This window comes from Notothenia coriiceps, unplaced genomic scaffold, assembly GCF_000735185.1.
Source record: "Notothenia coriiceps isolate Sejong01 unplaced genomic scaffold, NC01 NC01_scaffold00005785, whole genome shotgun sequence".
Lineage (NCBI taxonomy): Eukaryota > Metazoa > Chordata > Actinopteri > Perciformes > Nototheniidae > Notothenia > Notothenia coriiceps.
In genome coordinates, this window is record NW_011338486.1 from 265,487 (window position 1) to 279,336 (window position 13,850).

Below are 13,850 nucleotides of genomic sequence, written 5' to 3' on the forward strand. Positions count from 1 at the left end.
GGCATTTAACTGACGAGGTGTTTTGCTGGTGAGAGATTTTAGTGGCGTTAGCGTGAAGCTAGTAAGCTATTTGATTTGTTTTAGATAGGCACAACATGTTTCATATGCAGACCTTATTTTCCTGTTCCATGTTAAAATAAACCATTTTCAGTGGTACCGCTGAGAAAGAGTCATCTTTTTCGGTCATGGAAAATTAGCTAAAGATGGAGAAGTCATTGAAAATCATTGGTGTAAAAATGTATGAACCCTGATATTTAATGTACGGACGTGGTAGAATAATTTAGAGTGACATTGTCATCTTAAGTGATAATGCTGAATACTCTTGCTTTCTCACTCATATTCCTCACTTGCGTTTCTCTCCTCAGGACATCGAGGCCTTTTGCTCGTCTGAGAGCTGCTTCAGGAGCCTAGACGAGCTTTTCCCTCCAGCAACAAATGTCTTCATGGTGGGGAACCCTTACTATGGAGCCATGGGCGAGGTATGTGATCACTTCTCAGCTTCAGTCAGTAGAGAAAGTACGTCCTCTCTCAGATAATGATGTGATACTCCAATCGTATAGCTTTTAATCTTGCAACATGTTCTTTTGGTAACGTCAATTCTTTTTGGAAGCCAACATGTTGACAATGTCTCCTCCTGAATCACGCCATCTCTTTTATTACTTTAAAACATTTTTTTAATTTAATTGTATGAACCGTTTGTCCCGTCTTTCTTCTAATAAAACATTCTACATCATACCACAATATTTTACAATACACATTCATAAATTAATGGCCGATAGTTTCTTCTTGTAGATTACAAAATGTACAGGAATATTCAATATCAAGTCCCAAATCTCTTTTATTACTATCCAACAGGTGCAGGACTCTAGTGATGTCATCAACGAAGGCCGTGTACGAGTGGTCTTCAACGTGCCACACGAACCACAGCTGGAGCCCTTAATACAGAATCAGCATGTAAGAAACACCTTCACTCCTGCAAAGCCAAAGAAATGAGATGTAGTGTCAAGAATACTTTCCTCACGTGTGCACTGTTGTATTCTGTAGAAGTACTGTGTGAAGTACAGTCCCGGATACATTCTGGCTTCTCGTCTCGGCATCACCAGCTACCTCGTCTCCCGCTTCTCGGGAAGCATCTTCATTGGCCGAGGCTCTAAGAGGAAGTAAGTGGAGAAATGGACCATACACGGTAGTTTTCACACGTTTCGCTATTCTGAAATGTCAATGTTCTTTCTTGAAAATATGTTTAGAATTGAAACTCCAATGGCCTGCTTGTCTCTGAAAATAAAAATCCCAGCAGCCCGTTCCACATCGCCCACTCCTGCTGTTAACTTCTTTAAACTCTGTATCTAAAAGTAGATTTGTTCTATTGAGGAGAACTTTCTTTCTTTCTGTGCACCAATATCTTTCTACTTCCTTGTTTGCAGTCCCTGTGGCGAGCAGAAAGCAAACGTTGGCCTGAACCTGAAGTTCAACAAGAAGAACGAGGAGGTTCCTGGGTACACCAAGAAGACGGAGAAGGAGTGGCTCTACTCTAATGCTGTGGAGGAACTGCTGGCCGAATACCTGGACAGGTAAAAAAACATTCAAACAAATCCTGTGTGAGAAAAAGAATACTGTTCCATCCCTATTCATCTATCACCATGCTGCCGTTACATGAATCCTCCATTCTTCAGTTGTGTTAGAAACTCTGAGAAACTCCTATCGATTGGAAATGGGTTTAAAAAGTACATCTTAAAACATGCAGGCAGGTTTCAAAGGGATTTCGTTGCAGATCTAGATTAAAGGTCACCTATGCTTTTTGGGGTTTTCCCTTTCCTGTAGTGTGTTATGCACTCATGGTGTTATGGTGTGCAAACAATCCCAAAGATCCCTCCAGAGGGAGTGTTCAAAATAGCATATGTTTAAAATAAAAGGAAATTGTAGTGTGACTCAAACTGTTACATTTTTTTTTACTATTTCATACTTTTTATTGTTGTTTTTTGTGTCTTTCTAGATTTTCTGAGGTATTCAACTTGGTGTCCAGGAACAGTCATGATGACGTTTTCTATGAAGACGACATCTGGTCTGGAGAGGACCACAATGGGTAAATGCGCACGCACGCACGCACACACACACACACACACACACACACACACACACACACACACACACACACACATACACACATACACAGAGTACTTGAGGAATATTTGTCTGCCCTGTCAGATGGAAAACTAAGAAATGGCCGCCTGTATCAGCATAGGAGTATTTCCTCTTGCGTTACTTCTGCTAAACTGTTCACCCCAGTCTAGGGGTGCAACAACTAATCGACTTAATCGATTACCAAATTAGTTGGCAACTAATTCAGTCGTCGATTCGTTGGTGACGTCACATGTGTTCTACACCCCGTTAAGCTCCAACGTTATCGCTCTTTTCTATCGGTACAGGAGACATTTAAAACATATGTCATATGTATTATTGCTACATAAACATTATATCGCAGTCTTAGTTTCGCCAACTCCGTTTCTAATATGCAATAAGACTACAAAATGCGTCTATGATGTATTTTTTATCTTTCCAACCCGACGAGAGATCTCTCCCCTCCGTCTGTGTGCGAGGGGGCGGGGCAGTTTACACACACACGCAGCTGCTACATGCATGCAACACACACACACACTGCGGAGATGGCGGAGAGAACGTGCTCCGAGGTGTGGTTAAACTTTACCCGTCTCGACGTGGACAATGCTCGTTACCAAAAGTGCAATAAGAGTTTAGCATGTAAGGGCGGTAACACGAGCAATTTGTCTAAACATTTAGCAAAAGTGCAGCACATTCAGACGGAGAAATGCACCGGGTTCGACTGTCTTTCTAGTAGCTCTGTAGCCCCATCCACGAGTAACGTTTCCACGTCAGGTGTTATGTATGTATACTAACAGCAACACACAGTGAACTCAATGATACAAACATAGGTTAATGATTAGAGGTAACAGAGTTATTTATTTAATACGATTTGTTAAAACATTGTTGTTTACAGTTCCTTTCATCACATTATTAATACGATTTGTTAAAACACTTGGTTCTTTTGATGTGAAATTTATTTATTTAATTTAAATAAAAAGCTATGTTCATTTTGTTCACAATTTGTTTAATTAATTTACCTTATTTATTTTCAAAAGAAACGTTAAGATTATCGTTAAAGGACCGCATCGATAAGCAGTATTGATACAAGTAGTAGTACAGTTAAAACCTTAACGATCCGAATGTTTTATTAATGGATTATCAAATGAGTCGTTTGTTGCAGCCCTAATGTATAAGGAGCACTAAAGATTGGAAGGAGATCAAAGATGGTATCTGCTGAAGCTGCAGGGAGCTTGTGATTCTGTATTTGTTTCACTGAGAGAAATATGTAGAATTGTGTATACTAAACCAAAGATATACAAATATCCATGACTGATCTTTTAGCCATCAGATATTCAATGTGTCCAGTGTTTATGACTACAGTAAATACCTTAAAAACTATTGCCATCAGTTTCCGCTTTACTTTGTATAGCTATAGATATAAAAAAGTGTTCAGATTCATATTGTGGATGCATGTAAAGAGAATGTTTTCAACAATGAAAGCAGATGACATACATTAAAAATGTTAAATTGCAAAACTTGTAGAGATTAGTTGGACCGGAGCTATGTAACAGTTTAAATGGGCTTTTCTTTCGATCGAGTAGAGCTAATACAACTGACATTAAGTGTAATATCTGTAAGCAAAGATTAGTCATAATGTCAGACAGTTATATAAAACAACTTCCATGATTTTGTCGGACTAAGTAGTCAAAGAAATACATTTCTTCAAAAGAGGAGCGCTCATGACGGCTTACACTTCAATGCCAAAGACAATGTATCTACACCTTAACTGTGGTGAATAAAACCCGGTTTGTTTTCACTGACCTGCGAACAAACTTTGAGGTGATCTTGCCGATGATCCCGGTCGAGGTGCCCCTGCGTTGCTGAGCGAGAGCCCCCGTGTCATGGGACAGTGTGGGGGAGGCCGGGGGGCCGTTGTAGGTGGCACTGCGCCGGTCTCTGAGCTGAGCTCCGTGGAAGGTGCTGCGACTGGTTGTGCCCCGGGGGAACCGGTTCTTCTCTGGGGTGCTAATACTGTGTGCAGACGGAGAGGTGGAGGGACCCCGCGGAGAGGAGCTGCAACGTAAACAGGAAGAATCACTACATGTGTCAAAGGATTCTGTGTTAGCTTGCTTGCTTTAAATACTGTTATCTGGAAGTAAAGCATACTATCATACTGTGGCCCAAATGTACTTTTACATACAAAGAATACACATGTATTGCAGATCAAGCTGCTCACCTGGATTTCAGCTCTGTGTTGTCGTCGATGGGGGGCAGTGTGCTCTTTGAAGGATGCCCTGACGACGACATGGACTTGCTGTGACGAGGTCTTGTCGAGCTCATCGCAGTCGATGAGGTGCTCCCCGACACCTCGGTTAAACTGTGTACCAAGGAGCAAGATATTTCAGAACAATATCGTACAATGGGGTTTTGTAATAACGGCTTTAAAGTTAGACAGAAAAGGTATCTGTGTGGATGTGTACTTGTTTACCTGCTGTCTTTGCCATTGGGAATAGCTGAATAGCGGTCAGTAGATGTTCGTTCACACACATATGTGTTCCTGCGAGTCATTGATCCATTGGTCTGTTTTATAAGAAAAGAGAGCAATGATGAGGCAAAAAGAATGTAAAACTAAAAATGTACTTATCTAAACATATATTAGTTATGGTGCTTTTTGTTTATGTAGCCACGTGTCCTGCCCTTACTCACCCCCACAGCACTTGTAGTTTTCTTCCTCTCCTGCACCCCCAGAGGCGAAGCAGGAACGTCTCCTTTCGAGGTGTTGAGCTCCAGCCGGCGAGCTCCGTCCCACTCCTCCCTGTGGTCGCTCTCCACACTCAGGGCCTGGCCACGTTTCGTGTACGATACTGCCGGGGGCACAGCCGGTCCGACTACTAGAGACACACATATGAACACACTTACAAAGCTTCCACTGAACATATCACTGTAACACCTCTTATATAATTGTCAGACAAAACAGAACAAACAAGGACAGAGCTTTCGTTACAATAGCGTCAAGCAAAGCCACTTAAAGCCCAGATTATCATTCAATCTATCAGATCAACACACGTCACCAACACATTGTTTTACAAGTCGTACAGCTACTGAAGCCAAGGGAAGCAGGTACAAAGCGAAGCCGTCCCTCCTCATGCTTTGAGGTGCTGTTCCTCAGGCAGCTGCAGGAACGCAGCCAGCCAGCAGATGGCGCCAGACACAATGGCCCCACATGACATAGGAGGAAGCTGCTCCACAACCTGTGCAGTGTTGAGGTTGAGTCACTGATATCATTTGAATGCAGGGATTATGAAAATAACCATTTAGCAAATGGTTGTCTAGGTTTGATCTACATGTTTTCTTTTACTATAACAGTTTTATTTATTGAGGATAACTTTGCATTTTGAAGTTTTATTCAGCTATTAAAAGTGAGAGCACCAGTTGAGCTCTGCAAAGTGGCCAATCCTCCTCAGTGACTGAGAGCAACTTCCCCCTACACAGCATGCAGCCAGCCGCACTCTCAGAGCTGGGAAGGATGAGGTTACTTTACTTGGCTTCTCTACGACCCCACCACCACCACCATCATCATCCCCACCATGATCACTGTAGCGGCGCTGCTTCTGCGTGGCCGAGATGCTGCGTGTGACCTTGGGATGGGCCGGAGAGATGCTGGAGCTGTTGTTGATGTCGCTGGTCGGTCGCTGCCGCTGACCCAGGACGCTGTTGCTCAGAGGTTCACTCCCCTCGAACTGAAACATGGAGACACAGGATGAGGGGTGTGGTCACATGACTTAATGCTTTAACTACTGGTGATGATGTAAGACAAAGGAAACTGACCTCCGGAGCTTTTCTGCCCAGCAGCAGGTAGGTGGCCATGACTTCATCGTACTTGGTGTTTTGTAGAGAGTCTGTGATCTCATCTTTTGGGAAGCCCATCGTCACCATGAGCTCTGTCAGCAGATAGAAGTCATTGTGAATCACAGTGTGTTTACTGAACGTGATATAAAGAGTCACTTTCAACACACACCAGCAGCTCATACTGTACAGACATTCTGCCTGTGGTTTAGTTTTATCAGAGTCCCTGAATCTATATGGGTCATGGAAAAATGGGTCATGGAAGAAGAAGAAAAGCGCTATAATAAGTATAAGGAATTATTATATCTTCCACCTAATGCCTTGATCTGCATCTTTATTATTTAGGGTGACATTTTAAAAAACAAACCAACATTGTCACATAGAATAATCCTGATATACTTTAAGTCCTCTCATCCCCCAAAATCAGCTCTTTATAGATTCCTTACTTTAAAAAACAAAATTAATATAAATATCATCAACCCTTACTAAAAGTATAATAATATTCAACATTTAAGACAAGAAGATTATTTGTGCTTTGGGCAATTACGAGCTTCAAACTGGATGTGGGGGAATGGAAAATTAAGTGAACTGCGTATAATTGCGTTTTGGATATTTACTAAAACCACACACCTATTCTGGTTGAATCAGCGAAGTCCGTCTCCGGCTCGATGTGAGGTTTTAGCTCCTCCTCCTCGTGACCCACATTCATCCAATGGTCTTTCATGATTTGCTAACAAAGAAACAAGGTGTCAGAGCTTTTTATTATGCATGTCCAGTGTAATTAGTTCAATTACAATTGCATATAATTAATAATGACTCACGCGTGTTAGTAATACAACATGACAGTTATTTCCAGGCAAATGGCACAACGGACAGAGGAGAATGAATGACTTCTTGATGAAATCAGCTGGGCTAACAAAAGTGTGATCAATTGTTATTATCATTGGAAAAATCTTTACTATTGAACTGCAGCCTGGGTCTGAGAGCGGGGGTGTTATCGACTCTGGACAGAATGAATGTGAATTGAACGACAACTTTGTATGGTTTTCAAAGCAGAAACAAGTCAAAACTATCCCTTAAAACGCGCAAGCAGTGAAACTACGACACAGAAGGATTGATTTTAAACAAAACATTTGATTTCTAACAATGTTTTAATAAATGTTCTTTATAGCTTTCTGAATGCTTTCATTTACCACTTTTGTAAGACCACTCTCCCTGTTGGTTGGTAATTAACAACAGCAGCAATTAACTGCTTTCAGATGACGCACGACAATCGTGTTTGAAATCCTTACGACCGTCTGTTCGACCGCTGTGCAAAACATTCCTGAAGTGAGATCAAAGAACTATGAAGACAACGCAAACTGCGATAAATACCTCCAAACTGCCTCGTTTGACAGGGTTGAGCACTAGTAGTTTCTTCAGCAGGTTTTCACAGTCTGTGGACATGTAGAAAGGAATACGGTATTTTCCCCGCAGGACCCTCTCTCTCAGCTCCTGCACACCGAACGATAGACAGAGAGACATGAAGCCAAATGAGAAATTCAGCAACAAAAGCCAGCAAAGAGAAACATTAATGAATGTTTGGGGGGAGAGAGCAGACCAAGCCATAACACATTCATCGAATATAGATTTGTTATGCTAAACATTTTAACAGACAGTTTCCATAAGCATTTTTTCGGAGTCATATTTAGTTGCAAGGTTCAATGCTCACACTCCTTGTCGCTCTGTTTTTCAGTAAACTCCTGCGGAAAGTATATCTCTTTGTGAGCTAAATGCTTCATAATATTCTCGAGCTAGTTGCTTACTTTCTTTGTCTGCTGTTAAAAGCTTGTGTTTATCAGACCTTTTAAACTGAAAAAAGTTTTTAGGAGTAAAACTTTAGACAATGACCTGAATGCTCAAAATGTTCTCTCTGCCTTTTGACGTACAAAATCAGTTTGACATTGACTCCAACCAAGTGGAAGTTTGCGTCAAATAAGAAGAAACTCCCTCAAGGTGTTCCTGAAATATTGGAACTGGAATGGAACGGAAAGACAGACCTAAAAAGTAATGCCTCCGGCCTTGGCTGTTGCACTTGCGCAGCCATTAAAAAAGGTCACAGATCTCTTAACCCAGAACACTTTTCTTGACCTGCTGGATTCACTGCAGCTTCACAAAAACTGCTGCATTATTAAAAGCATGGAGGATAAAGCACTACAATGTCTAACTCCAAAAGATACACAGAGAGGAACTCACATTTTTCATTTAGTTAATCAAGTAACTCATCTCTGGGTATGCATTTGAACATCTTATCTTGGTTAGAAATTAGTTCCTACTCCACTTAAAATAATAACATATAGATACAAAATAGAAGGCTGTAGCACTTTATTTTGCACTTGTTATTTATACCTAGGCCATTTCTGTCAATGCAAACTCAAGCTCAAAAATGATTCATATATTTAGATTATTAAAAAAGTCTCATAGCACTCGCTATTACTTTTTCTATTGGGACTTTGAATTCCTTTTCCGTTTCTACAGAAAGGGAACATTTCCTTTCATACTTAGTTGTGGAGGACATGTTGAAGTCTTCAGAAAGCATTAGGGAGCTGTCATTTAAAATGTCTAAAAGTGTTTTTACCGTTTCCTAACATCCACACTTGAAAGGGCAAAAAGCTTGCCATCAGCGAGAGGGGTATACACACCGTACTTACAGTCAGGCACTTGGTTGTACATCCACAGATAAATGTGTGAAATAAAAAAACGCGGGCTTCTTTCACATTTCAACACACCTGACACATTGTGGCGTAAAGTGGTCTTGATTGTAATGTTTTTTAGTCTGAACCCTTTCTGAACAAAATCCTGACAATCAGGACTTTTCAATCATGAAGGATTATTATTATTGTCCGTCCTACTGGCTTCAATAAAGTAAACGAGAGACCGAATATTTAAAATACAGAAGTGTTACATGACGATACCTTAGAAGTACTCGAAGGATACCGATCGATATGTGTTTGCCAGAGGTGGAAAGCAGAGATTTTGTTTACTATGCTAGTGAAATGTGGCTCATCAGAAGTACACTTTAAAACAGAAACAATGTTCTAAGACCTTTAAAGCAATGCATTATTCCGTCCACATAGTGATACACCCTAGAACCAGAGCAAGTGCACACCTTCAGATTCTGTCCGTCGAAGGGCAGTGATCCGCTGACCAGTGTGTAGAGGATGACCCCGAGGCTCCACACGTCCACCTCTGGTCCGTCGTACTTCTTCCCCTGGAACAGTTCAGGAGCAGCGTACGGCGGGGAGCCACAGAAAGTGTCCAGCTTGCTGCCCACAGTGAACTCATTACTGAAGCCAAAGTCAGCTATCTTGATGTTCATATCTGCGTCCAACAACAGGTTCTCTGCCTGAGATGGGAAGAGAGGAGGCAATCACAATTAGGGCTGAACGATATACCGTGTCATGGCGATAACCGCGATATGCGCATGCGCGATATTCACATTTTTTTAGGGCGTTCGATATTAAGTAGGTAAATGAACTCAAACACGTCATGTTACAATTATTTTGCTGCTTGCTACAAAAGGAAAACTTGCGCGGCTCTCATGTCAGGGGCACTTGAGTAGAGTGACATGCAGGCTCTGAGTCTGCATGCACAGCAAACAACTATTTCAGATGCCTTTGCCGGTGTTACACCATATGAGAAAGGTTCAAAACGGCATACAGGAGCTGGTGTATAGCTGTTCTTAATTTTATTTGTATAATGTTGTTTAAAAGATGTCCACTACTTTGCTGCTATTTGCACAAAAAAGGTTTTAATTGTGGAATAAAAAGTTAAATTACCAATTTGGTCACGTATGTTAATTCCCTAATGTGATAATGAAGCTTCCTATAGTTTAATGTAATATGTTTAATCTCTTGGATCCCTTCTAGACACCACTTTTCTTCATTCATGTCATGTTAAATCATGACTTAAGGTATAATGAGTCAAGCAGTTAAGGTCCAGACGTCCGTGACTAATACCCTTCGTTCGGTTAAATATAGTTTTAAAAAACGCAATATATATCGCAGGGGGAAAAGAATATTGCAATGTCAGTTCTTTTCCATATCGTGCAGCCCTAATCACAATGTCATTAGTTAATGTAACAGCACTGAAAGATAATTATAAAGGGCTTCCTGAAGATATACATGCTACTGTAGATATGGATACTACTCATGAGAAATCAGATATCAGGATTAATAGAGAGCAAGAGTCTACATCCTCACCTTTAGATCCCTGTGTACTATCCTCCTCTGGTGACAATACTGCACTGCAGACACAATCTGAAATACAAACACACGTCATTGGACATTCAGGTGAATTTAATGTTAAGAAAGAAAGCTCTTTAACGCATTTTTCAAAAACAGTGACAGAAGTAGAGATGTATTAAACAGATATAGAAGATGGGCATTACTGTTTATTATATGCAGATTATGATCTTGTTTAATATCTTACTCCATAACAATGGCCAACTTGTAAGAGCCCACCTCTTGGTTTAGAAGCCGAAACCAGAGAGTATTTGAACTTTTAGCCACAGGTAAGAAAGTTATTCAGATTCACTGTGGAGGTAGCAGGAGATTTTCAAATGGGCCTTCTTTTACATCCAAAAGCTTGGACGACTAATGTTTACCGTGCATCATGCTGACAAAGATTCCATTCAATGTAGCTAGTCTGCTGATGTCTTTAATATTTTCAATTGCTATAAAGATTGTAATTAATTATACACAAGGGCATGACTGCTCTTAAAAAAGGAAACTATATCAGATTATTGTCCTCTCCTATCCAAAGTCCTTCCACATACATCCTCCTATCAATCCAATGCCTTTGAAATGTATTTCTCTCCTGCAAATGTTAAGAGTTTTCAAGTGTCCTTCATTCAAAGGTCCCTGTAATCCTGTGACACTGTGAGCAGTTGCTATGACAGTTGACAGTTATAACCCACCGACATATGCCCGGATGGCATCAATCAAATAGAAAAAAGCTCTGTTCCTTGACAGATACCGCCCACTTGCTTTCTCTCAGCCACACCGCAAACATGTTTACCTTCCTGAATGTTGATCTATCTTTACTGCGACACACACTCATGCTGCCCACACTGTGTCACACACAGTTCCTCTGAGTCATCGCAGAACATCAATGATGGAATTTAAATATGAACAGTGTGGATGTTGCTAGATTATGAATAGAGATGCTACTGAGCTGCTGAGTATGCCTTGTTGCTCTTGTGGCACCACTAGGTGTCAGAGCAGCGTCTTGTTAAGGGAGTAGTTCTCAGCCTTCCTGTTCTCTTAGGCCACGCTATCTGCGCTCCATCTTTCCTCTGCAGTCGGTGACGAGGCTGGATCTTGGTGCATGCAGTCTTCCCTCTGAAAACAGTGAATGGTATGACGACAGAGGCGCGAGCGCTGCAATACTGATGACTCACCTGTCTGAACTTGGCCCTCGCCTCCTTCTCCTTCATTCTGCCGTGAGCCACTAGATAATCAAATACTTCGCCTGGAGTAGTGAGAGGAAACATGCCATTATCAATCATTTTCATTATATATCACTTTTATCACAACTAGTGTTACTATAATCATGTAGTCACCATCACTATGAGTTATTTTTCATTAAAAGCATCCGAATGGCATGGTTTGTACTTCAATAGTTTACAGAATACATGAATATTAGATGGAGAGCTTCAACCAACATGACCTTGTGGTATACAGTACTGACTATGTGTCCTACTGATTTGCATTCACTGGCTCTACAACCAATATTGTGGAAATAACAAGAAGAAATAGATAACTATCCAAATGTTAAAGATTTATTGGAAATGCATTGTGTTTCGCTCACCACCGCTGGCGTACTCCATCACCAGATAAAGTGTCTTCTCCGTCTCAATAACCTCGAACAATTTCACTGCAGGAGGAATTGAGAGAATGGAAGGAAAAAGGAGGAGAAGATACAAATCAATAAAATGAAATATTAACAAAAAGTTGTTTCTTTCCAATGAAGGTTCTATATTAGTATTAGCCAAGTTTACTGTTCGGGTTAGAGTTCCCTCGTTGCATTAAAACTGATCTCTGAGTCTGAATAAAGTCTTTAGAAAGCCAATGTATTCCAAAATCGAAATTCACCTCAAGAATTTGCATGTAGCTAATGCTACTGTAAAGATCTTCACACTATTGGGTCTGTCTTGATTCTGCTAGTCCTTTTAAAATAAAAAGAACCTGAACAATATATCTGAGGTACCCTCTGAACATATAAATATATATATATATATATATACACACATACATACATACAGGACCTCAAAAGAAATTATTTATTTGATCCTTTGAGTAAAACTGGTTAATCTGGGTGCAAGGTACTGGTTGAAATGGTAACACTAGTCCAAATTACATGAGAATATTATTGATAAACTGTCCTCCAGGCCGCTCTATGAACTTACCTATATTTGGATGATTCAGTAACTTCATTATCCGGACTTCCCTGAAGAGCTGTTGAGACACAAAGAAACATTTGATGCATCAAAACGGGTCGACATGACATTACATGCAGGCTGATCTCTGTCTCTGGAGTGAAAGCACTTTATAAGCACTGATTCAGAAAGTGAGGAATGAGAAAGGAGCCAAAATAAACTTCAAAGTTTGTGTGCGTAAAACACTGGATTAGGAATATGAGACAACTTGAGGATCATGGGATACTGTACTGGTTAAAACAATATGACTTATGCAGTGACAACTTTGCACTAAACCCTGCCCTACACAGATAAGGACCAGAATTACAACTCCACTGACATGCTGCAGTCCAGCCAGACGGCCATCCAAACAGCCAGTCAGCACAGCACACAGCAAACCCTGCAGAGCGGCAGTATAAAGGCTTTACGACCAGTTAGGCGTCTTCTGCATAATGTCATTATCTTCACATTAACATGCAAAAAAGAGCAGAGTTGTACTCTTAGAGGATCTGTAGACAGTTTGTATGACACATGGCAATGCTTGATAGATTATTTGAACAACCTCCAAACACTCCCGAGTCCCGACCTGATAGCGGGAAATATTTCTCTTTTTATTTATTTATTTTAACATATCTTCTTATTTATATTTGTACTTACTGATCGATTTTTACTTATTGTTATAATTATAATTTTTTGTCACTGTGTTTTTAATTTTTATATCTGAGCGTGGAATCAATGTGTTTTATTTGTTATTAAACTTTTCAAGGGGGCGTTGGGTGTGGTGATGGTTTGTTCTAAATAATTGAAAATGGATGAAGATCATTGTGTCAATTGTGACCCTCAAATCAAATCAAGTTTTATTTATATAGCACATTTAAAAGCAAATCTGAGGCCATGGTTCTCAGCAGGAAACCGATGGACTGTCCACTCCAAGTAGGGAATGAGTCCTTACCCCAAGTGAAGGAGTTCAAGTATCTCGGGGTCTTGTTCTCGAGTGAGGGAACAATGGAGCGTGAGATGGGTCGGAGAATCGGAGCAGCGGGAGCGGTACTGCAGTCTCTTTACCGCACCGTTGTGACGAAAAGGGAGCTGAGCCAGAAGGCAAAGCTCTCTGTCTACCGCGCCATTTTCGTTCCTACCCTCACCTATGGTCATGAAGGATGGGTCATGACCGAAAGAACGAGATCGCGGGTACAAGCGGCCGAGATGGGTTTTCTCCGCAGGGTGGCTGGTGTCTCCCTTAGGGATAAGGTGAGAAGTTCGGTCATCAGGGAGGGACTCGGAGTTGAGCCGCTCCTCCTTCGCGTCGAAAGGAGCCAGTTGAGGTGGTTCGGGCACCTAGTTAGGATGCCACCTGGGCGCCTCCCTAGGGAGGTGTTCCAGGCACGTCCAGCTGGGAAGAGACCAAGGGGTAGACCTAGAACCAGATGGAGGGATTATATCTCTT

The 13,850-nt window shown here is 41.1% G+C and overlaps 1 protein-coding gene across 4 annotated transcripts in view; it reads right to left on the bottom strand.

Annotated features, from left to right (window-relative positions):
* Positions 1 to 3,464: 3,464 nt before the first annotated feature.
* mark1 (MAP/microtubule affinity-regulating kinase 1) overlaps positions 3,465 to 13,850 on the bottom strand; it is a 30,667-nt gene continuing 20,281 nt past the window's right edge. Inside the window, exons 4-16 of one of the 4 annotated variants that reach the window (XM_010768494.1) lie at positions 12,395 to 12,443; positions 11,797 to 11,862; positions 11,387 to 11,457; positions 10,188 to 10,244; positions 9,095 to 9,331; positions 7,321 to 7,440; positions 6,577 to 6,676; positions 5,929 to 6,041; positions 5,687 to 5,840; positions 4,807 to 4,988; positions 4,589 to 4,680; positions 4,337 to 4,477; positions 3,465 to 4,173 (exon numbers count right to left, since the gene is read on the bottom strand). In XM_010768494.1, the coding sequence (XP_010766796.1) occupies positions 3,876 to 4,173; positions 4,337 to 4,477; positions 4,589 to 4,680; positions 4,807 to 4,988; positions 5,687 to 5,840; positions 5,929 to 6,041; positions 6,577 to 6,676; positions 7,321 to 7,440; positions 9,095 to 9,331; positions 10,188 to 10,244; positions 11,387 to 11,457; positions 11,797 to 11,862; positions 12,395 to 12,443 (1,680 nt within the window). In that variant the 3' untranslated portion in view covers positions 3,465 to 3,875. Of the gene's footprint in view, positions 4,174 to 4,336; positions 4,478 to 4,588; positions 4,681 to 4,806; positions 4,992 to 5,641; positions 5,841 to 5,928; positions 6,042 to 6,576; positions 6,677 to 7,320; positions 7,441 to 9,094; positions 9,332 to 10,187; positions 10,245 to 11,386; positions 11,458 to 11,796; positions 11,863 to 12,394; positions 12,444 to 13,850 lie in introns of all 4 variants that reach the window. The other 3 variants (XM_010768492.1, XM_010768491.1, XM_010768493.1) reach the window with 3 other exon arrangements.